At 41.4% G+C, this 25710-nt stretch overlaps 1 protein-coding gene across 1 annotated transcript in view; it reads left to right on the forward strand.

Moving 5' to 3' along the window:
- Window positions 1–25710, forward strand: part of Pla2r1 (phospholipase A2 receptor 1) — a 126039-nt gene that overhangs the window by 56722 nt on the left and 43607 nt on the right. Inside the window, exons 11-12 of the mRNA XM_027420345.2 lie at window positions 11557–11726; window positions 23197–23399. Coding sequence (XP_027276146.1) covers window positions 11557–11726; window positions 23197–23399 — 373 coding nt within the window. The remainder of the gene's footprint in view (window positions 1–11556; window positions 11727–23196; window positions 23400–25710) is intronic.

Consider the following 25710-nt stretch of genomic DNA (forward strand, 5'->3'; position numbering starts at 1 on the left):
TCCCATTGTTAGGAGTTCCACAAATAGACCAAGCTACACAACTGTCACATATATGTAGAGGACTTATGTCCGTCCCATGCAGGCTCCCTACTTGTTGGTTCAGACTGTGTGTTCCTATGAGCCCAGGTTAGTTGTTTCTGTGGGTTTTCTTGTGATATCCTTGACCCCTCTGTCTCCTACAATCCTTCCTCCCTCTCTTTAGTGGGATTTCCCAAACTTAACCTAATGTTTGACTGTGGATCTCTGCATCTGTTTCCATCAGTTACTGGATGAAGATTTTCTGATGACACCTGGGATAGTCACCAATCTGATCACAGGCTATGCATCCACTATTACTAGGAGTCTTAGCTGGGGTCACCCTTGTAGATTTGTGAGAGTTTTCCCTTGCATCAGGGAAAACTTGTAGATTCTGCCTGTCCTGGAGAGACTGCCCTTTCTAGTCATCTCTTTCAGTACTCGCCCCCTCTACCCAGCCTCCAACCTGATCCCTTAAGTTCCCATTCCCATCCCCACCCACGAGATCTCTTCAATTTCTCCTTCCCAGGGAGATCCATGCCCCCCCACCCACCTTTGGGCCCTCCTTGTTACGTGGCCTTTCCAAATCTGTGGATTGTAGCATGGTTATTACCTTACAGTTAATATCTTATTATGAGTGAGTAAATACCATGTTTGTCTGTCTGGGTCTGGGTTACCTCACTCAGGATGATTTTTTCTAGTTCCATCTATTTGCCTTCAATTTCCTGTTGTCATTTATTTTTGCCTTTTTTATTAATTTATTTTTTACATTCCAATCCCAGTTCCCCCTCCCTCATCTCCTCCCACTCCCCCCACTACCACCCCACCCCACCTCCTATCTGCTCCTCTGAAAGGTTAAGGCCTCCTCTAGGAAGCCTACTAAGTCTGTCCCACCATCTCATTGAGGCAGAACCAAGGCATCTCTCCACCCCCCACACTCATGTGTCTAGGCTGGGCAAAGCATCTCTCCATATAGAATGGGCTCCACCTACTAAGTCAGTTTGTGCATTAGAGTTAGATCCCGAACCCACTGCCAGTGGCCTCATATATTGTCCCAGCTGCACCATTGTCACCTATATTAAGGGAGTCTAGTTTAGTCTTATGCAGGTTCCCATTTGTCAGACCAGAGTCGGCGATCTATCACTAGCTCAGATCAGCTATCTTTTCCCATTCTGTAGAGAGCCATTTTGTCTTGTTGATTGTGCTCTTTGCTTTTCAGAAGGGTCTCAGTTTCAGGAGGTCCCATTTATTAAATGTTGCTCTCAGTGTCTGTGCTACTGGTATTTTATTTAGGAAATGGTCTCCTGTTCGTTCAAGTGTATTTCCCACTTTTTTTTCTTTGAGGTTCACTGTGGCTCAAGTCAAAGTCCACTTTGACTTGAGTTTTGTGCATGGCAATAGATATGGATCTATTTACATTCTTCTACATGTTGACAGCCAGTCATACCAGCACCATTTGTTGAATATGTTTTCTTTTTTCCATTTTATATTTTTGGCTTCTTTGTCAAAAATTAGGTATTCATCTTCAATTCGATTCCATTGGTCCACCTATCTGTTTTTATGCCAATACTAAGCTGTTTTCATTACTCTATAGTAGAGCTTGAAGTCAGGGATAGTGATGCCTCCAGATGATCCTTTATTGTACAGGATTGTTTTGGCTATCCTGGGTTTTTGTTGTTGTTGTTGTTGTTGTTGTTGTTTTTTCCATATGAAGTTGAGTATTGTTCTTTTAAGGTCTGTGAAGAATTGTGCTGGGATTTTGATGGGTATTGATTGCATTGAATCTGTAGATTACTTTTGGTAGGATTACCATTTTTACTATGTTGATCCTAGCTATCCAAGAGAATGGGAGAGCTTTCCATTTTCTGATATCTTCTTTAATTTCTTTCTTCAAAAACTTAAAGTTCTTATCATGCAGGTCTTTCATTTGTTTGGTTAGAGTTGTCCCAAGATATTTTATATTATTTGTGGCTATTGTAAAGGGTGATAGTTCTCTGATTTCTTTCTCAGTCAGTTTATCATTCATATATAGGAAGGCTACCAATTTTTTTTTAGTTAATCCTGTTTCCCACCACATTGATGAAGGTGTTTTCTTGTAGAATTTTTAGGGTCACTTACATATACTGTCATATCATCTACAAATAGCAAAAATTTGACTTCTTCCTTTCCAATTTATACCCCCTTCATCTCCTTTTGTTGTCTTACTGCTCTAGCTAGGACTTCAAGTACTATTTTGAATAGATAGGGAGAAAGTGGACAGCCTTGTCTTGTTCCAGATTTTAGTGGAATTGCTTTGAGTTTCTTTCTTTTTAATTTGATGTTGATATTGACTTGCTGAATATTGCTTTTATTATGTGTAGGTATGTTTCTTGTATCCCTGATCTCTCCAAGACTTTTATCATGAAAGGATGTTGGATTTTTACAAAGGCTTTTTCAGCATCCAATGAGATGATCATGTGGGTTTTTTTTTTTTTACACTTTGTTTCTATGGGTGATTACATTGATGGATATTCATATACTGAACCCTCCCTGCATCTTTTGAATGAAGCCCACCTGGTCATGGTGGATGATCTTTTTTTGATGTGCTCATGGATCCAATTCACTAGTGTTTTATTTTTATATCAATGTTCTTGAGGAAAATTGGTCTGTAATTCACTTTCTTTGTTGAGTCCTTGTGTGGTTTGGATATCAGGATAACTGTGGTCTTATAATAAGAATTTGGCAATATTCCTTCTGTTTCTATTTTGTGAAATACTTTGAGCTGTACTGGTATTAGCTCTTCTTTGAAAGTCTGGTAGAATTTTGCCCTGAAACCATCTGGTCCTGGGCTTTTCTTAGTTGGGAGAGTTTTGATCACTGCTTCTATTTCCTTAGAGGTTATAGGTCTGTTCAAATTGTTTATCTGATTTTGGTTTAACTTTGGTATGTGATTTATCTATCAAGAGATTTGTCCATTTCTTTTAGATTTTCTAAGTGTGGAGTACAGGTTTTTGAAGTATGACCTAATGATTCCCTAGATTTCCACAGTGTCTATTGTTATATCCCCCCTTTTCATTTCTGATTTTGTTGTCCATAGTGTCTATTGTTATATCCCCCCCTTTCATTTCTGATTTTGTTGTTTTGGATATTCTATCTCTGCCTTTTAGTTAGTTTAGATAAGGGTTTGTCTATCTTGTTAATTTTCTTAAAGAACCATCTCTTTGTTTTATTGTTCTTTTGTATTGTTTTCTTTGTTTCCATTTTATTGGTTTCAGCCTTAGTTTAATTATCTCTTGCTATCTACTCCTCTTGAGTATGTTTGCTTTTTTTTTTTTGGTTATGAACTTTCCTCTTACCACTGCTTTCATTTTGTCTCATAAGTTTGTGTTCATTTTCATTGAATTCTAGGAAGTCTTTAATTTCTTTCTTGACCCAGTGGTAATTCAGTTGAGAGTTTTTTAGTTTCTGTGAGTTTGTAGGCTTTCTGTAGCTTGTGTTGTTGAATTCCAACTTTAACCCATGGTATTCTGATAAGATACAAGGGGTTATCCCAATTTTTTTTTTTTTTTTTGTATCCGTTAAGACTTGCTTTGTCATATCGACCCCAGACGCTCTTTGGGAGGCCAGTACGGGACTAATCCAGCCCCCTGATCATGGATGCCATCGGGGAGCCTCCGGAGGTGGACTGGCTTTTTGCCCTGGTGTATGTGGGGGACTTCGAGAGCCCATCCCACTTGAAGGGATGCATTCTGTCTCTGAACACATGGGGAGGGACCCAGGCCCAGCACAGGAAGATTTGGTGGACTTGGTGGAGCCCCGGTTGGGGGCCCTACCCTGCCTGGGGAGTGGTGGGTGGATGGGGTGGGGGGTAGGTTGGAGGTGGGGGAGAAGGAATGGGGGTAAGGGGAGGGAGAGGGAGAGGGAGAGGGGAATTACATGTGAAACAAGCCTGTTCCCTAACTTGAATTAATAATAATAAAAAGAGAGAGAGAAAAAAAAAGACTTGCTTTGTGACCAAGTATGTGGTCAATTTTTGAGAAGGTTCCAAGAAGAGCTGAGAAAAAGGCATATTCTTTGGTGTTTGGGTGAAATCTGTATATATTTGTTAGGTCCATTTGGGTCATAATATCTGTTAGTCCCATTATTTCTGTTTAGTTTCTATCTGGACAACCTGTCCATTGGTGAAAGTGAGGTGTTGAAGTCTTCCGCTATTAATGTGTGAGGTTCAATGTGTGATTTAAACTTTAGTAATTTTTCTCTTACAAATGTGGGTGCCCTTGTATTTGGGACATAGACATTCAGAATTGAGATACCATCTTGGTGGATTTGTCCTTTGGTGAATATGAAATGTCCTTATCTGTCTCTTTTGATTAATTTTGGCTTGAAGTCTATTTTGTTAGATATTAGGATGGCTATACCAGCTTGCTTCTTTGGTCTGATTGGAAAATCTTTTTCCAACCCTGTATTCTGAGGCAATGTCTGTCTTTGATGTTGATATGTGTTTCTTATATGCAGCAAAGAGATAAATCTCATTTTCATATCCACTCTGTCAGCCTGTGTCTTTTTATTGGTGAATTGAGTTCATTGATATTGAAAGATATTAATGACCAGTGATTATTAATTCCTGTTATTTGTTGTTGCTGCTGGTAGCGGTGGTGGTGGTGGTGGTGGTGGTGGTGGTGGTGGTGGGTGGTGGTGGTAGTGGGGTGTGTGTGTGTGTGTGTGTGTGTGTGTGTGTGTGTGTGTGTGTGTGTGTTTCCCTTCCTTGGGTTTTGCTGATGTGAGATTATTTATTGCCTGTGTTTTCATGGCAGCTAACTTCCTTAGGTTGGAGTTTTCCTTCTAGAACCCCCTATAGCACTGGATTTGTGAATAGATATTGATCAAATTTGACTTTTTTTTTCTGTGTGTTTAGTGTCTTGATTATTATGTGGTGAGAGGACTTTTTTTCTGCTCCAGTCTATTTGGTATTCTGTAAACCTCTTGTATCTTCATAGGCATGTCCTTCTTTAGGTTGGGAAAGTTTTCTTCTATGATTTTTGTTGAATATACTTTCTGGGCCTTTGAACAGGTATTCTTTTCCTTCTATTTTTATTATTCTTAGGTTTGGTCTTTTTATAGTGTCCCAGATTTCCTGGATGTTTTGTATTAGGAATTTTTTAGTTTTAACATTTTCTTTGACTAATAAATCTGTTTCCTCTATCGTGTCTTCTGGGTCTGAAATCCTCCCTTCCATCTCTTGTATTCTGTTGGTGATGCTTGCATCTGTATTTCCTTTTAGCTTACCTGGATTTTCCATTTCCAGAATTCCCTCAACTTGTGTTTTCTTTATTGCTTCTGTTTCCATTTCCAGGTCCTGAACAGTTTAATTTGTTTCCATCAACTGTTGGATGGTTGGTTAGTTAGTTTTCTTGACATTCTTTAAGAGATTTATTGATTTCCTCCAATTTTTTAGTTTCCTATTCCTCCATTTATTTAAGAGGTTTTACCATTTCCTCTTTAAGGACCTTTATCATCTTCATAACGTTATTTTTAAGGTTGTTCTCTTGTGTGTGCTTCAGCTGTGTTGGAATATTCAGATTGTGCTGTTATTGGATAACTGGATTCTGTTGGTGACATATTGCCCTTTCTATTATTGAATGTGTTCTTATGCTGGCATTTAGGTTTCTAGATTTGGGATGATTATAGGTCTAGGTGTTGATTCCTGTTTGTCTTTGTTGGATGGGTATTTTGTTCCTTAGTTTCTGCTTCGTCTCTGGTCTTCTGGCCTAGGTGGCCAAGGGTTCTGGTGAGTCTTCAGGTCCAGTAGGGTGTCTCCACTGGGATTTTGGGGGTCCTTGGGTCCTTTGATCCTGTCTGGTCCCCAGTAAAACCAAAGTCTTCTTGGGTCTCTAGATCTGGCCTGGCCTCCAATAAGGCCTGAGTCTTCTTCTGGGGTACCTAGGACCAGCCTGGCCTCCAGTAGAGATGCTGGGGCTGTTCTTCCTATTGGTATGAACTGTATGTGGGCTTATGGCATCTGTTCTTCCAACTGGTGTGGACTCTATCTGGGCCTGTGGAGTCTGCTGGAGTTCTGGGGGAAGGGCCACTTGTTGACAGCTGGGGGCAGTTGTCACTGGTATGGTATGTACCTCAGAGGCAGAAGTCCACTAGGGTTGGGGGCAGGGCCCAGCAGCAGCAGGGCCAGGGGAGCTGGGATAGTGTTGGCTTGGGGAAGGGTTACAAGAGAGAGAATCCACGGAGGGGTGCATTTCCACTGGTAGGCAGGTTACTCACCCGTTCTTTCTGTCTCTTTTTTTTATTATTTGGGACTTTCACATCATGCGCCCTGATCATGTTCACCTCCAAGTTTTCCCATGTCTGCCCCCACACCATCATGATCTCCCCATGAAAGTTCATTTTGTGTTATTCATGTAGTCACTGGAGCATGGTCAAATTCCTAAGAGACGATGAGTGTTTCTCTGCCTGCATCCATACCAGAAGCCATCAACTAATGAGAGCCTTGCACTGCACTGTGGGCCAGTGAGGGCAGAGCCAGCTCTCTTTTGCACATGGACTTTAACATGACTTCAGGAGGCAGCCTGGACCACACGCATCTGTCTGGGCTTCACTGGTAACATGGACTATAGACACCAACACAGAACTTGGCTGTATTAGGACCACTGACTCACTCATGGCCCTCAGTGGCTGCACAGGCCATGAGCCTCGACACGGCTTCAGGTGGTTATACATGTCATTCACATCAGTGTAGCACCCGAGGTAGTAAAGCCCAAGGACATCACCAAAGCCTCAGGCCGTATCACAGACCACATAAATCCACATGGATCTAAGGCTTTATTGGCTCTGGTGCAGCAGCCTGGACCACAGATACCAATATGTCCTCCAGTGGCATCACAGGACATAGTGGTTCTTTGAGGAGATTCAATCCAGAAAGTGAAACTTTTCTCATCTTGGGCCTCCATCGTTGCCCAGAGCCAGGGGGACCCCACAGTAAGGCAGCAGGTTTGGGGGTTGAGTCTGCATCTGTGTAAATTCCAGGCTGTTATACACTATCTCACCTACCCTATTGGGCAATGGCAGCAAGTTGATCTCAGCCCTCTCTCTCACCTATGATGGTCATTATGTCTCCACGTCCACCTCTCCCTAGGGCACACACTGCTTTATTTTTCTGTCTTTCCCACCTCTCCATCATGTATTTGTTTTTTGTAGCAGTGTCCACCACCCGCCCCACCCTGCGAGGCCAGGGCAGCACTCCAGTCTGCTTTCTAATAGTACCCAAGACCACTAGCCCACATTGATCACTAGTTAAGAAAATGTCCTACAGACTTCCTTGCTTACAGCCAATCTTCTGGAGGCATTTTCTCAGTTGAGGTTCTCTCATCTCAGATGACTCTAACTTATGTCAACTTGACACAAAACCAGCCAGCTCAAGCCATTAGGCCCATCCAGGTTACCTTGTGCTAGCATGCCACCAGAGCCTGTAAGACAATGAGAGCAATGATGTGACATCTCTCCCACTCAGTCAGTTAGCACAAAGACTTGCCTCCACAAACAAGGACACATCCAGAGCAGTGGCTCTACCACTAGACTCTCAGGTTGAGGAAAGAGGCTCCCATTTTGTTCAGACCTCATCAGGGAAGAAACTAAGTGGTGATCCATGCTGGAATGTTTTATGGAAGTACTTGTCTGAGAAAACTGGTCACTATAAGGGAGGTCTTCTCAAACCCAGGAGACCCTCTAGGAGGCTTCGGAATCATCTGCTTCCATTACCCATTTCCTGTTTGAGTTACAGACCCTCCATCACTCTGAGCACCTAGACCTGTAGTCAGTTGTTAACCGATTTTCCACTGTCTGCACAAAGGAGTGACAGGTTTGATGGGTGCAATTAAAACCACCTGCAGCAAATTACTCATTTCTTTAGTTATGGGGCTACTGCTTCTGATTTAGGACTTCTTCAAGCATTGTGGAATACAAAGGAGAAGAAAAAAAGACCCTCCTTTCTGAGAAACAGATTTTGATGTGCTGGATGATTGTAAAACAAACAAACAAACAAACAATAAACCTCTTCCAGTCTGGCTATTTGGCTTCCAGACAGCAGGATTCAAAATCTGAATTACAATGATACCACAGATTACTGTCTATATGTTCAATAATTAAGTTGATGAACCATGAATCAATCAGCATGAAAAGTTTTGTGCAAAATAATGCAAGTGATACTTGATTTTGTAAATTTGCCCAAAAAGAGATATAATGCCATATCACTCAGTCTCCTGTTTTGAAAGCCATTTGCTCCTAATCACAATTTCAATTGACATGGTAAAATATTCATGAAATAAAGAATGTCTCCACTTTAAGTGAACATCAATGGTCTTAAATGCATTCACGGTGCTATGCATTGGCCAGCACCGTCTATCTCTGGGACATGGTTCTTCTTCCCACACGGAAAACTCCAAGCTTATTCAGAAATACTTCCCATTCTCCACCCACGCCCAGTTCCTGATAAACAGCTTTCTGTTTTTGTTCTCTAGAAGTTGGACTATTCAAGGTACTAGATGTAACTAGGACCATCTTCTGTCTGCGTTGCTGCACATGGCTCCTTTCCCTTAGCACACTGCCTTCAAGTTTTATGAACATTGCTTTATTCCGAAGTATCTCATTCTTTTTGCTGTTATGGTAAATGTAATTCTTTCCTTAGCTTCAATTAGGGGTTGTTAAAGATGGAAAGACAACTTATTTTTTTAATGTTATATTTCTATCCTGCAACTTTGCTGAATGCTTTTGAAAAATCATAGAATTTCTTCTTCACTTAATTCTCTCCGTGTAACATACTATTCTGCTGTCTTGGTACGAGGGATAACATAAAACTATGTACATACAATGATCTTCATTTCTTAAACCTTGGCGACATTTGATTTAACACCAGTAAATTCAAACAAAATGGCCAGGTGACACACAACTCTGAACTGTTCTTCTGTAAATAATTCTAAAACACAGAGTAGTTTGAAATGTTACTGTCTGTGGCTGTTTGAATGAGAATGGTCCGTATAGGCCAATATATTTAAATGTTTGGTTTGCAGTTGGTAGAGCTATTTGGAAAGGATGAGGAGGTATGACCTTGTTGGAGGAGGTGTGTCACTGAAAGTGGGCTTAGAGGTTTCAAAAGCCCACTTCATTTCCCTGTTAGCCCTCTGTGTGTGTGTGTGTGTGTGTGTGTGTGTGTGTGTGTGTGTGTGTATGTCTCTCTTTCTCTGTCTATCTCTCTCTCTCAAGAATCAGATGTAAGCTCTCAGCTACTGTTCTAGCACCATGCCTGCCTGCCACCATGCTCCCCTCCACCATGCCCCCCTCCATGATGGTCATGCACTCTAACCCTCTACACCATGAGCCCAAATTAAAAGCTTTGTTTTTCTAAGATGCCGTCTTCATGTTGTCTTTTCATAGATACCATCTATATTACGGTAATCAGAGCTTTTCACTTAGGGTTTGAAAACAAACAAAAAGTGGTAACAAACATAAAATTGGTTCTTGCTGGGCAGTGGCACTGTGTGCCTTTAATCCCAGCATTCAAGAGGCAGAGGCAGGAAGATCTCTGTGACCAGCCTAGTCTACAGAGCTAATTCTAGGACAGACAGTGAGGGCTGTTACACAGAGAAACCCTGTCTCAAGGAAACAAAACAAACAAACAAATAAAATTGCTTTATTGCCAACTGGAAGCAGATACTCAAGAGCTTGCACTGTTATCCAGTGTTAGAAGGACATATTTGGTTTAGAATAAAGACACATTTGCTAAATCATTTTACTAATGGCACCATCTTGTAAATTAGATGAAAGAAACCTGAATGTTGATTTTTGATTTGAAGATGTTAATGTTTGAATATTATAAGCGCTCTGTAAAAATAGACTTGACAAATCAAAAAGTTTCTATTACCCCAAACAATGATGGAGACAAAATAGCAAACCAGAGTGGACTAAATAAATCTGTAACCAACAGGTTACAAAAGCACTGTTGTCATAGATAATGATGCCCAAGGCCAAGTTTGCAAACAAAGTCATTTCCTGCTATTATTTGATAAAGTAATGGAAGAACCAGCCATGGCCTTGGATTTAGCAACAACATAGTAACTAGTAGTCTCCAGCTTGCAGAGCAGCGATTCTTGGTAGCAGAGGGGATCAGTAAAGCAGATCTTCCACTGTGCCATCACAAACTAATAGAGAATAAGGAAAATTACCACAGCATCTAGATGATATTTAGTTTTACATACCTTCCTCGAAATACGGGTATGTAAAGTTCTGCCTCTGAGGTATGGCTAAAAGTAGCTTTTCTGATTGCAGAGGTGTATTATTTAGGTTGTTTATAGAGCATTTGCAGAAAATATTACTAAAGTCTGATGAAAGCCACATGCTTGACCACAGTGAGCACCTCCCTCAGGTCCTTCCCTGGAGTCACTGGGGTGGCCCTGAGGCACTTAATGTCCCACCTTTTGTTCTTCTGTCATTCCCTCTCCATCTCCTTTGAGGCTCCTCGATTTTATAAACAGTCTCATTGTTTCTGTTCCCCATAGCAAGTGAATATGCATGCAATAAAAATAATCTCAAATTGAATGTTAAAAGTCCAATGCACTTTCTCCTGAGATTTCTTGGGTAATTTTACCAGGCTTTATGTTTTCCTTTGACTCAGCAGATATGGCCAGACATTGCCACTATTTGGAAGTCCTTTGAACTTTGTGTGCTTTAAATGTAGTTTCAAACTAAGCTTTGGATTCAATGCTAGTTGAGCTTGATGCTTGTGCTTTGTTATAGGGGCGTGCATGCGTGTGTGTGTGTGTGTGTGTGTGTGTGTGTGTGTGTGTGTGTGTAAGCAGCTATGCACAAGTTGTCTACATATTCTTTGGGTGTATTTGTAGTTAAAAAGGAGCATTGCCAACAATCGTTGGGAACAAATCCATTCAGTTGCTTGGGGGAAATGATACTGGGTGGTATGTCTTGGATTTGTTGAAATTTATCTTCAGTGAAAATACACACAGTTTGAACACATTTGAATAAGCCAAAGACTCCCTATGCCTGTGAACAGACTGATTTGGGAGGCATAAAATTGTTCCTGCACTTCCTTTCTTACTAAGCAAGGGTGGGGAGAGGGCGCATGCGTACTCCACAGTAGAAAATGCATGCCTTCCCTCTTCCTCCTGCCTCCTCCAGCCAATGCTCATCATGGTACAGGGCATGGTGTGTAGCCTAAATAGAAAACAGATGTATTTCTCCAAGAGACACATGGCTGGGTGTGTGGAGGCTGCCACTCCACTGCAGATCCAGATATCTCTGGTATTTGGCCTTTGGACAATTACAAGAATGAAGTCTTTAGTAGTCATGTATTTCTGAAGTTGGGCTGACATTTGCCATATACTAGCAACACTAGAGTCTTGGTGTATTTGTTCTACGTTCCAGAGAATTAACAAGAAGTGCCTACTCTGGTTCCATTCTGCACATTCCATTACATTTTAATGATGTATTTATCATCCAGAAACTTAGTATAAGAATTTTCTTTTCTTTCTTTCTCTTTTCAAGGTTTGAACAGGCTTTTATAACCAGTTTCATCAGTAGTGTGGCAAAAATGAAAGACACTTATTTTTGGATAGCTCTTCAGGACCAAAATAATACAGGGGAGTACACTTGGAAGACTGTGGGGCAGAGGGCTGAGCCGGTGCGGTACACACACTGGAACACACATCAACCCAGTGAGTACTCCCCTGCAACACCAGCTCACCCCACCTCTCCCTCACCCCTTCAAATCTGTTTCCTTGACCTCAAACTCTCTCTATTCTTTGGTCACTTCCTTCAATCCTCCCTTAACATTTTCTTAATGCCTCCTGTATCTAAAGTAATCACAACAGGTCTACATGGGGTGACATAGGGTGGCCATTTTAAATTTCATATTTATCATGTGATTTTTTTTTAAGGGATGCAACTATTGCTGGAGACCACACTTGCCTTACTTATCAGGAAGTTTTGCCTTCCTTATGTCTTTTCCTATAGACCCTCCTCATGGTCCCTTCTATTCTGCACCAGCAAATGAAGATCTTTAACCAGGACTCTTCTGAGAAAGAGATTTATTTGAGAAGGAGGAGTCCAGGAGAGTGGCTGCCTTTGCCAGGGTGGGAAAGGACAGCCCCCAACTGAACAGGCAAAGGGGCTTATATAGGGCTTCTTAGGGGTGGAGTTTTCCCAGGGAGAAGTTTTTCTACTCAGGGATTGGTTAGTTTTCCTGATCATGAATTGGTTAGTTTAGTTGGTCAGGGGTAGAGATGGCTCTGGTTTCAGTGTTTCTTTCACTGGTCCTTTTTAGTCTTTTGGCTCTAATTTTAGTGCCAAGGTATATTTCTTTCACTGGCTCTGATTCTGGGGACAAAGTGTGTTTCTTTGGCACTGGTTTCAGAGTCATGGTGTTTTTCTTTGGGTTCATAGTTAAAGTGTTTCTTTCACAGGCTCTGGGTTCAGAGTTGGCTCTAGGGTCAGGACCAAAGTGGGTTTTTTTGGCTGGCCCTTTTATCCTACACACTCCTCCATGACAACTGACCTCACAATGTTCCCCTAGTTTTTAAAAGTGGTATACTTTTACCAAGTATATCACATCTAGCTGCAGCAGAAATACTGTCTCCGGGCAGCTGTGGAGGCATATGCCTTTAATTCCAGCACTCAGGAGGCAGAGGCAGGTGGATCTCTGTGAGTTCAAGGCCAGCCTGGTCTACAAAGCTACACAGAGAAACCCTGTCACGGGGAAAAAAAAGGGGGGGGGAATACTGTCAATGGGCTTAAAGGCAAAATGTGCTGACTGAAGAAACTGAACCAGCATCAGAACCAGTTATATGACAGGAAGGTTGGAATTATCCAGCAACCTTGAAATTATAATTAATAGCATAGAGGCTTTAATGGAAAGCAGGGAGATGGGCATTCTGAGGAAAAAGTCAAAAGAGAATACCAAGCAAGACAAATGCCCTCCCACTGAAAAGCTACAACTACACATACCATTTGCTTTTTGTTTGTTTTATTGGGAATTAGATTTCTTTTCCATACAATATGTCAACATTGTGGCTCTCCTCCCTCTACTCCTTCTGGTTTCTCCCCACATCCCCTCCCATTCAGATACATCCCCCTTTCTGTCTTTCATTGGAAAACACACAGGCATCCAAGGGATAATAATAAAATAAAACAAGATGAGACAAAAACAAGTGCATCAGAATAGGAAAATACAAACAGAAGGAAAAGAGCCCAAGAAAAGGTGCAAGAAATACATACAGATCCAGAGGACCCACATTCTCACACTCAGGAATCCCATAAAAGCATAAAACCAGTAGCCATATAGGTACATAAAGGACCTGTAGGGGAAATAAAAGAGAAACAAAAATAAAAATAACTTTTTTTTTAACAGGATTTCTCTGTGTAACAGTCCTGGCTGTCCTAGGACTTGCTTTGTAGATCAGGCTGGCCTCAAACTCACTGAGATCCGCCAGCCTCTGCCTCCCGAGTGCTGAGATTAAAGACGTGCACCATCAACACCCAGCATAAAAATAATTTTTAAAAAGAAGACAAAAAGCCCAACATGCCAACATGACATTATGGGACAAGGAACCTCCAAAGATGCCATTGACTTCATTTTCTAATTCCCAACTACTGCTGGGCATGCAGTCTACCCTTAAGAGTAGTTTGTTTCCCCAGCAAGACTTCCTTGAAGAAAACTAAATTTTCATTTGCAAGTGGTTGTCAGTTGGAGATAGCTTCTGGGTTAGGGATGAGGTCATGTGGCCACTTCTTCTTCCAGCTCTAGGACCCCATCTAGTGCAGACCCATGCACCCTGTGCATGCTGCCTCGGTCTCGGTGAGTTCATATGTGCATCGGGCCTATTGTGTTCATGAGGCCTCGCTTCCTTGGTGTCCTCCATCACCTCTGGCTCTCACACTCTTTCTGCCTCCTTTTCTGTGGGGTCCCTGAACCCTAGGGGGAGAAATTTGATAAAGGCATCCCATGTAGGACTAAGTGTTCCGAGGTCTGTCACTCTGCATATTGTCTGGTTGTGGGTCTCTGTATTTGTTCCTATCTGCTGTAGGCGGAAGCTTCTCTGTTGATAGCTGAACAAAGCACTGATCTAGGAGTGTAGCATAGAAGTCATTTTATTGTTACATTCCTTTAGTAGAACAGTAGTATTTGGCTTTACTATAGGTCCCTGGGCTCTCTAGTCTCAGTTTCTTGGTCACAGTGTTGGGTATGGGTTCTATCTCGTTGAGTGAGCCTGCAGGTAAATCAGATACCGGTTGGTTCCTCCCACATGCGTTATACCACCATTACACTAACATATCTTGCAGGCAGGACACTGCTGAGTTTCAAAGAGTTTGTAGATGGGTTAGTATTTATCCTTCTCTTTTGGTAGAGTACAGAGTACCTTCCAGTACCAACAACACTAACTGGCAGTGGTGAAGGTTCTATGTAGGCACCGGCTCAACTTCTCCATGTTCAATGAGTTGTGTAGGTGTTGTCTTCAGCAATAGAACCTTGCTGTCAGCTAGTGGAGAGAAACATACAGCCTTGGCAACAACATGGGTTGTTCGGGGAATCCATGGGAGCCCTTTGGTCAACAACTCAATTAGATATAACCCATTCCCAGGACTGGAAGATTTATTTGGTGACAAGAATGTTCAAGGGGAGTTCTTTCTCTCCAATTATTTGGAGATTTCATTTAGATTGCCTTCATATATGTATATATTTTACAAATCTTCTACTGTATATTGGTTTTCATACAACTCCTCAAATTGGCCCTTAATTTTAGCTGTCTTTCCCTGTGTTCTCTCCCTCCCCCTCCCTGCTTGATCAGTCCATTCCAGCCCCACCCCTCACCCCTCCTGGCTTCTATTCATAGCTATCTATTCTATTTCACTTTTCTAGGGAAATCTATCTGTTTCCTGACCTCTTGCTCTATACCTAACCCCTGTAGTTCTATGGACTGTAGCTTGGTTATCATTGATTTAATTGACTTAACAGCTAATATCCACATATAAGCAAATGCATACTGTATTTGTCTTTCTGGATCTGGGTTACCTCACTCAGGATGATTGTTTATAGTTCCATCCATTTGCCTACAAATTTCATGATATCATTTTTAAAAAACCAAGTAATACACCATTGCATAAATGTATCACATTTTCTTTAACTATTCTTCTGTTGAGGGACATCTAGGTTGTTTCCAGTTTCTGGCTGTTATGAAGAGAGCAGCAGTGAACATGGTTGAGCAAGTATATCTGTGATAGAATGAAGTGTCCTTTTGGTAATATGTCCCAGAGTGGTATAGGTGGATCTTGAGGTAGATCGATTCCCATCTTCCTGAGGAATGGCTACACTGATTTCCATAATAGTTGTACAAGTTTGCACTCCCACCAGCAATGGAGGAGTGTTCCCCTTACCCCACATCCTTGCCAGCACAAGCTGTCATTTGTTTCGTTGATCTTAGCCATTCTGGCAGGTATAAGATGAAATCTCAAAGTAGTTTTGATTTCATTTCCCAGATGACTAAGGATCTACACATATCATTTTCAGACTCCAGGTAAATAAAAGACAAAGGAACCAGAGTAAGAAAGGACCTTCCGTGCACTGCAGCAAAGATAAGAATACTTCTGACTTCTCAGGAACCATGCAGGCAAGAAGAAAGTCTGTGAAAAATCTGGTGATAAAGGTGGGAAGGAGACCACTAAGAGCTCTGGCCTCTGTGAAATTATCCTTTAAAATTGAAGGAGGATTATTTTTATAAGATAAAAATTGAAGGACATTTTGCCAGTTGACCTTGCCTTACAAGGAAAATGACAGAGAAATGCACACCTGCATTTTCTCCTATATAAATGAAGTACCTAGCAGGGATGGGAGGGACTCTGGGTGACTGCAATGTGTCATTGTAGGCTCATCAATTGGGACAAATGTGCCATCTACAGTGAGGGAGAGTGTTCAGGTAGCAGGGAAGGAAGGGGTTGTATGAGAACATTCTCCATCCCATTTAACTCTCTGCAGACCTAAACTATTATTTTAAAGTTCAGTCTTTTTTTTTCTTAATTTTGCTTTTTAAAGATGCACGTAAATTGACATCACAACAAACGTGTGTGTGTGTGTGTGTGTGTGTGTGTGTGTGTGTAATCACCAGCTTAAGAATTCTGTATGGAGACTGTTGACTTGCCACAGCTCAGAGACAGAAAGCACCACAGCCCATGCTACGGGGCAGTGTCCTTGTTCTGCACCCTGAACACCACTGCATGACAGAGAACAGCACAGCTTTGTGTCACTGTGCTGATAAGAGGGAACCACTCAGGACTGTGTCTATATCCTGTAGAATTTGGTTAGGAGTGTCTATACCTGTCAAAATAAATTAATACATTTCGAGTAGGCAAAATTTTTGGTTTTCCATGTTAACTTCCTCAGGGCATATTTAGATGTCTAAAATCTGGAAATGAAGCAGAGCGCCCTGTCATTCATAAGTTTCTGCGGTAATTTATTTGAGTGGCATTACTCTCTCTCTTTTCCCTGAAGCAAAAATAATGCTGTGATGCTCAGCGTGGCTGTGCCTGCTGACTGACATTGAGTAAATTGTCTCTGAATAAGATGAAAATGTAAATCGTTTCTGGAAAAAAATAGCAATATAAAAGCCCCTGTGTTTCTCTTTTCCTTTTAAATTGCAGCTTGTAGAAACACCACTGTAAATCAGCTCTCCTCTCCTGCCTGTCACAAAAGAATCCATTAGCTCAGCCCCCATGTCAGACTCTTAATCCAGTATAAACTGACTACCTAAATTGACCACTGAACTCAGGAAGCCCAAAGCTATTTATAAACTCAGGCCAAAGCTGTCCTTCAGGTATGCCTACAAGATGGGCAGCCCGTGGTGAAATCACAGTTCAGCCATTCTCTCTCAACTTTGTCTATTGTTCATTAAATATTATAATGAAGCACCAAGCACTTACTGAGCCATGGTTAGGTATTATCTCAATTCTCAAAACAGATCTCAGACATCAGATTGCTTCATTCACAAATATTTCGGTATTACCACTAAAATATAAGGCCTTCTTTGTCAAAAACATACTATGATGATCACTTTTGAAACCATAATTCTTTCTTTTTATGTATGAGTGCTCTATCTGGATGTGCAACTTTATGCCAGAAGAGGGCATCAGATCCCACTATAGATGGTTGTGAGCCACCATGTGGTTACTGGGAATTGAACTCAGGTCCTCTGGAAGAGCACCAGTGCTTGTACCACTGAGCCATCTCTCCAGCCCTGAAACTATAATTCTTTAATGTCATAAATCTTTCATTTAATGCCCAAATATCTAAATTATACATATGCACACAAACACACAATATATAGTATATTTTAAGGTTTGTTTGAATTAGGATCCAAATGACATTTGCATACTTTAATTGCTTAATAAAGTCTCCTAAAGTTTATTCTAACGTCTAAATTTTCTATCTATCCCTTTTTCTTTTAAAGTGTATTTACTAACTAAAGTGGGTTATTCATCTTGTAAATTTTCCTAAAATCTATACCTTGTTTGACAAAGATCTGACCAAAATTGAGGCTTATTTTACTTCAGAAAAACTAATTTTTTGGTAGTTATTTGTTCTGTATAGAGTAACACAATGTCCAGTTTTCTCTTTGTTGTCAAAGAGTTTGATAATCAATGTGTAGACTTGTTGATTCGGTAGAGTTGGGTTTTGCTGTTGTTTGTTTTGGTTTCAGGATTAAACTCGAGGCCTTCTGCTGACAGTCAAGAGATCTACTACCAAATTATATCCCCCGGCCTATTAGGAGTGTCTTAATTTGTGGCTGGGATATTTCTATAAGAAAATAACTCTCTGCAATCGATGTTTTGTTTGCTTTGTGGTACAGATTTTATAAGAAAGCCAGAATAGATGTGTGATCATTCCTCTTCCTAGTTTCCAAAAGAATTATTTCCTCATTAGTGTACTCTAACAGTAATCAATTAGAGGTTAGGACTCCTCCGGCGGCACTGTGAAGTAGGGGCTTTAAGCATTGATATACCTCCATTCACTGCAACTGTCCCTAAGGCTTAAGGCCCCTCTATTTGATTCAAATGTCTTCAAGGATACTGGTACTCCTAAGTACTGGTGATGTGATACCCCAGTCTTCCATAGGGCCCTTGTTACCACTATGACAAGATGTAAATTTCTGTGCCATTTCATCAAGAATCCCTGTGTTTTCTTTTGATGGGAAATAATGTCATTTTCACACAAATCTGACCATAAGGGTTTGTTCTTGCTTCTAGGCTATTTCCTTGGTCACATCTAGGAAATGTGCTGTGTGTGTTGTGTGTGTGTGTTTGCTTGCACTGCAAGGGTGAAGATGAGGTGCTTTCTCAGCTCAAACTGATGCTTTAAGTTTCAGTTCAGGACTACAGAGTTTTTCCTTAATCTGTATTTTTTTAATGCCAAAATTCTCAGTTCACTCAACACCAGGAAATTCTGACATTTTCCTCTTTTAAAACAACAAATGGACTCCCTGGCCTTAGTATTTTGGGAGTAGAACATTCCATAAAACAGAAAGCATGGTTTTGAACCACACTAGCCATTGCTACTGATTAGAGAGAGAGAGAGAGAGAGAGAGAGAGAGAGAGAGAGAGAGAGAGAGAGAGAGAGAATAATGCATACAATCAGACATGGCCTTGTATTTAGAGTACAGATTCCAGCAAGTGGAGACAGCTCTATAAGGGCAAACAGGGGGTCGCCTCCTGGTAAGATAGCACAGACACTTTTCTAGGGTAAGTGTGTGCTTCAGATGTGTCCCAACAGATTAAAAGAACACCTAAAATCACTATTTTGCAGCAGTCTGTAACTTCAGCTCTGCATCAGGGCCATTCCTAGATCTGTCACATGGGACCATCCAGGGCACCTGGGCCCCAATTCTTCCAAATCAGGTGTAATCTGCCAGATGAGGGCAACTGTATCCTAGCAAAGTGGGGCAGATTTGTCTGCTTAAAAGTATCTTTTACAAAGTGAGGGCTCAGAAACCTGTCACATCAATCAACAAAAAATAACTGGAACAGTCAAGCTTGAGGCTCCTCTGGATTCTGAACTGAAACACCACACACTTGTGAGGATTTGCTCAGCCTTGTTCTGAGCACAGTTCCAGGTCTGTTTCCAGTCAAGAAAGGTAATCTGTGACAGGAGTTCTTCAAGGGAATTCTGTGGCCACACAGGGGGAGATCCATGCTGAGGGCTGAGCTGGGGGAGCTCAGTGCAAGAGGAGATTTGTTCTTATTAACCTTTCTAAATCACTGACAAAAAAAAAAAAAGCAACTTAGGAGGACTGAGTTTATTTGGCTTACAGTCCATAATGAAGGAACTTGAGACAGGAACCCTAGAGGCAGAAACTGAAGCAGAGACTGGGGTGGAACAATACTTACTGGCTTGTTTCCTGTCACTTGCTCAGCTACCTTTCTTTTACAGCTCAGGCCCATGTGCTCAGGGATGGCACCACCCACAGTGGGCTAGACCTTCCTATATCAATTAGCAATCGAGAAAATGCCCCCACAGACATGACCACGGGCCAATCTGATGAAGGCCAGTCCTCAGCTGAGGCTCCCTCCTCCCAGGTCATGTCAAGTTGAGAAGAGCTAAGCAACAGCAAGGGGACCACAACCTCGAGGGAACACTTTCTTCCAGCAGCTGTGTATTGAGTACATATCCAGGCCTCAGGACCACCTCACAATTAGACTCTGATAAGTGCAGTTTCCAGACTAGGATCAAGACTTCACTAACTCTGTGGCCTGTGGAAATGGCTAAAATATTTGCGCCTCAATTTTTCCATCTGAAGATTCTACCACAATCCCTGTCTCCAAGAGTATTTAGAGATAAAGAGCAGAGAGACCACAAAAGTGGCCAACACAGTACTGAGCAGACTGGGGCCTTCCACAAAGCCCACCTTATCTGCCCCAGGAGCTTTGCTTTACTCTGTGGAAGACAGAATGAGGAAGAGGGAGGGTGAGGCAGGTGGAGACGAGAAGTGAGAGAGTTGTGGAAGGGAATTGGAAGTAACCGGACAGACCAAGTCAAACAATTGTCTAAAGATGCCAAGGCCCCTGCATAATTCTGTCCTGCCCTGATACCACAAATGGGTTTGATTAGTTGGTTTATATTTAAGGATTTGGCCAGAGAGGTCACGGGTGATAGCTTTCGCAGATGAGTTCACTACCTGTGATTAGCTGTGACGCATGAAAAAATCTGTAGAATCTCGAGTTAGAATTTCTTAATTACAGAAAGCTTTTCAGCTGACGTTTTAAAGGGAGATGGTTCAGGGAGTCAGGGAGGAGAGGTGAGTCAAGAGAGTGCATTGAAATGTGAGATGTGAGGTTCACCAACGAGGAGAAGGATGAGAGTGTCCCTTCTCCAACAGGAACGGAGTTATCCAATGGAAGAGCATTTCTTTGGGAGAAGCCTGCCTCTGCCCTTCTCCCCTTCCCTTATTATTTGACTTGGCAAGCTTCCCCATGAACTGACTAACAAATTCCCTTTATATCTCCCTTAGCCCAGCCTCCCTTTATTACACCATTTTACTGCTTCTCTGGGGCTGAGACGCTAAAATTTGGGTCAAATGATACATTAAGTTAACCACTTTAGAATACCAATAACACTCCTGCAGCACTTTTCATCTTCATGGTGGGCCACAAACATCTCCTTCCTCACTAATGAAGATGACTTGAATATCCAAAGCATCTAAAACTGTAGCTAGTTAATCATTGTCTAATGTGAGGAAGTGAGACAAAATGCAAAGCCAACAAAAAAGTATTACTGTAAACTTGCTGATTCAACCCTTTTAAAAATTCTTGAACACACAGCAGAACTTGAATACACACACACACACACACACACACAAGAATCCCAGTTTTGTAATGAAAATGCCCATAAGGATAGGGATGATTTTAACTTTCTATTTCACAAGGTCCTTTTTAGAAATTATTTCATTTGATCTTCATGAAGACCCATGAGAAGAAAAGGAATTATTTATTTTCAACAAGACTTATTATGGTTAATTAGTCAACTCAAATGTTAAGTTATTAAATATTTGTGCTGAGACTAGAATCCCAGCTCAAGGCTCTAAATGAAAAGTTCAGTCTAGAAGACTTCCCACCTGTGATCTGTGGAGAAGGAAAGTCCCACCAGGCTGTCTCAAAGGAAGAGTCGGGGAGTCAGACAACATGCTTGGTTCCCAACCACTCGAACAGCCCACAGTGTAGTATCATGTCTGGGCCTTCCATTGTGTTTCCACAGTTCAATCTCACTTCAGAAAATGCATTCTTCCTCTATTTCTCATGATCCAGCTAGGTTGTGGGCCTCATCCCAAAGTTACACTCCCTGGACCCACAAAACTTTGTTCATGGGCCAAGGCAGTTATATGAGCTCTGTTGCTTGCCTCCCCCTCACCCCATCCATCATTAGCACTAAGTCGTCATTGTGACACTGTAAGTATCTGTTGGTCTTTGCATGAATCAACAACACTCTTTTTGTTCAATGTAAGCAATGCTTAGTGTATTTTCTACTTTACAGCTGCTTGTTTTGTGGGTTGGTTTGATGCATAAGCTTATTTGTACACATAAGCATAATGCTAGCTATACACTAAAATAAAAGTGGCCATTTCTTCTAAGGGGAACTTAAACCAGATAAATGCCTCATACCAAAGGACTACAGAGTTTTAAAATGCTTTTAGGTCCAAACTTGTCACATGTCTCCAGGTCCACCCTCCAGTGTCACTTGATTTTCATAAACCCACCTTGAAGATCCTTTTCCTTTTTCATCCTTTAAAATTTGGCTCAAATGCCACCTCCCATAAACTCTTTGCTGACAAATCTCTTTGGGTAGGCTCTGTGACTCCTTCTTCAGTCTGCCCCTGAACTTACAGCATATCTTTCCCTATATCCAGGCATGTTATAGATACATAATTTTGTGTAGTTGTTGAATGTCAATTTAGTTCATGTAATGATCAGTCCAGACTCAAAGGAAAAAGCACTAATGACATTATCACTCAATTTTAAAAACCAATTTGTTTTCCACTAATATTCACTGAAATACGAAATGCTTTACTTTTGGCTTTTCAAGACAGGGTCTCTCTGTGTAGCCCTGGCTGAACTGGAACTCTCTCTGTAGACTAGATTGTTCTCAGATTCACAGAGATCCACCTGCCTCTGCCTCCCAAGTGCTGGGATTATAGGTGTGTACTACCACCACCTGGCTGATGCATATTTTCAGTGGTCTTATAAATTGTCTAAATTTTGAACAAACAGAAGAAATTTCATTCAGTCTATACGTTGTTTCCATGGATCAGGCATGGTAGACCATACCTGTAACTCCAGCCTTCTTGAGGCAAAGAGAGGAAGATCGAAAATATAAGAATTAGACTAATTAACAGGACCCTATCTCCAAAATTTTCACTGGAAGTGTGAACACTTGTTTCTATGGAAAAGTATATTTCACGTTCAACACACATAAAAGAACATGTGAAGGTTCATCCATAACCGAGGAGGGTTCCCCTCTAATATTTGACACCCTGTCTACTGTGAAATTGATGAGCTCTGTATCTCACTTAGAAGCCCTGCCTCCTCATTTCCCTGATACCAGCTCTGTTTCTGCCTTCAACCCCCTGAGATTTATCCCATTTCAAGAGTTTATCTCATTTTCTCCATTCTCCATGGTTTGTGGCTTAGAGTGTGGGTCTTTGTTCTGTTTCTTGTCTGCCTTGAATCCATTATTCATGTGACTAGTTTGCCCTGGTGCCCCTCGCTCTCAGGGGACGAGCACTGTGCTCTTCCCATTGTGATGTTCGAAATGTGGTTTCAAAGCACGTCACCGAGCAGTGGGGGCATTCTTCAGCTCCACATCGGAGCAGCACCTCATTTCCCATCATTTACCATCTGAGCTCAAAGCACACAATGTCCAAATTTCAGGCTTCACAGCTTCTTTTCTCTCATGATTCTGTTTTCTGTTCTTCTCTCCAGAGATGAAGAGAAATGAGATAATTGTGCCAATAAAGCATCCTTTTTCGTCTTCATTGTTCTTCTCTGGTGCTTCATTATGACGTGTCAATTATTCAACACTCCAGAGAGCTGTCTTTGGAGCACAAAATGGTATAATCATATTATATTAAAATGTTTGGTTTCTGCTTTTAGGCTACAGCGGTGGCTGTGTTGTCATGCGAGGAGGAAGTCCACTTGGTCGCTGGGAAGTAAAGAACTGTAGCAACTTTAAGGCAATGTCCCTGTGCAAAATGCCAGTCACACCCTGGGAGAAAACAGAGTTTGAAAAAAGGTGGCCCTTTCACAACTGCTATTTGGATTGGGAATCAAAGTCAGGTCTGACCAGTTGCTTCAAGGTAATGCCAAGGTTATCTGCATATTCATTTGGTTCATATATCACTATTTTCTGTATTCTAAGACTGCCTTCCTACAATGCCTGGTACACAGCATATAAACAGTTACTATCTATTGCCTCTCTATCCTTACCTTTATGTTCCAAATAATTCTAAATAGTAAAAAAGATGGCAGATATTCCCTAGTGTCACTGAAGGCAGAAATACCATGCATCAATATTAAACCAAGGTAAAGGACCCTATGCACTGGTTACCAGCCCCGGAAAAAAAACTCTGAATGCCTGATCAGTTCCTAGAACTGGTGGGAGATTTTATACAATCTCACTTGACAGAGTTCAAGTCCAGGATGGCAGAACACTCCCACAAGTCAGGCAAAACAACTTTACTGTTCACAGATAGGCTACAAGAAACAGTGGAAGCCTAAGATCCTAGAGAGCCTGTCCCTCAAGACTCAAGAAAGCTACTCAGGGTGGCAGATGGACTCTTCATCCTGCAGCACAGGGATTAGGAAAGCACTCTTCTCTGGGCTTTATGCCTCGCAAGCCACTTAGGTTCACTGGAATAAAACACTGCAAGACTCCCTGTTCTGAGAGGGACAAGGACAGCTCCTCCTTCCCTCAGGGTGTTGCATTCTCCATACATTCTGGACTAGAACTGCAATCAAGAAAGAGCAAAGCTAGCCAGGCATTGGCGGCACATGCCTTTAATCCCAGCACTCGGGAGGCAGAGGCGGGCGGATCTCTGTGAGTTCGGGGCCAGCCTGGTCTACAGAGCAAGTGCCAGGGTAGGCTCCAAAGCTACATAGAGAAACCCTGTCTCAAAAAACAAGAGAGAGAGGGAGAGAGAGAGAGAGAGCAAAGCAAGGCCAGCCATGGTCATTTACAGAATTCATATAGTAAGTACAAAGGCACCAGTCAATGCTTTTTATATTACCAAGCATATACCAAATAAAGGAAGCCAACACTCAGTGGGTATTAGAATGGTGCTGTTCTATGTTGTCTGTAAGCCCATGCATAAAGTACTTACTAGGAAATAACTCTTATACATCAAAGCCTGCCTGCTAGACACCTGAAGACCAAACCCAGATATATATATATATATATATATATATATATATATATATATACACACACATATATATTTGTAGAGCAAGAAGAGTTGGGATTAAGGTGTTGAAATATTTACATATACATAATACCTTGGGGTTTGTACATAAGTCTAAATACAAAACTCATTTGTTTCATATACACTATGTACACAGAGCGTGATGGTCATTTTATGCAGTGTCTGGAACATGAAATGGTCTACCTACTTATAACAGTCAGAAAGTGAAAATGTCACTCTCACAGAAGTTTCCAATTTTAGAGTAGCTCATAATTTCAATTTCCAAATTAAGAATGTTTAACCTATATATGAGATGTACCTATGATATACATGTGAAATCCTTGAAGAAATGTCTGTTTGCAAATCAGTTTTAGATCCTAGATTTCAACCAACTCTTACAATCTTCTTATTAGAAATACCCACTTTTTAAAAATTACTCTTACATTTGGTAGTTTTCTCTTGGTTCATTCTTTGGGTAGCAATTCTCCAAATGCATGGAAAAAGTTCTTCACCATCATCTGGGCACACACAGGACTAAGACAGACCATATTCCCCAGACACTGCAATGCAGATGTAGCAGGAAATACAATTGAATTCACTCCACTTAAATGTATACAAGAAATCCCTACATAAAATTCATAAATAAAAGGCCCAGACATGACCTCATGGAGCAATACGTTAAACTTCAAAAACAAGTAAACTGAGGCCAATGTGATGAAGTAATTCAACCAAGATCACAATTATTTATTGACAGATTTAGAATAAATCCCTGGTCTTGGGACTCCCAGTACAGTGTTGTTTTACTATCCATCATCCTGATGTGTCAGCAAATGCACAGTGAGCTTGATGTGCGAGGTGGTGGGATTTATGAATTTAGAGTGATTCGGGGATGGGTTCCCCAAGGAAGCAAGTTTTGACATATAATTTAAAAGATGGAAAGGCTGTGCTGTGGTCCACAAGACTTGGAAAAGCATTCATTCTGGTCTCAGCAAATCAGAGCCTGGTGAAAGCTGGCCATAGAGTATCCCTGCAGCATCAGGGCATAAAGCTTAGTGGCCTTAGTTAAAAACAGCAAGGATGCAGAGTCCCAGGATTTGGAGCACTGGGTCTTCAGCCACCTCCTGTCTGATCTAGAGACAAAAGCACATGCTCCATCCAAGCAACTGCTTCCTGTTACCACAACAGCTAAGGAATAGCAGAGAATTCAGAT

The sequence above is a fragment of the Cricetulus griseus genome, chromosome 6 (genome assembly GCF_003668045.3).
Source record: "Cricetulus griseus strain 17A/GY chromosome 6, alternate assembly CriGri-PICRH-1.0, whole genome shotgun sequence".
NCBI lineage: Eukaryota > Metazoa > Chordata > Mammalia > Rodentia > Cricetidae > Cricetulus > Cricetulus griseus.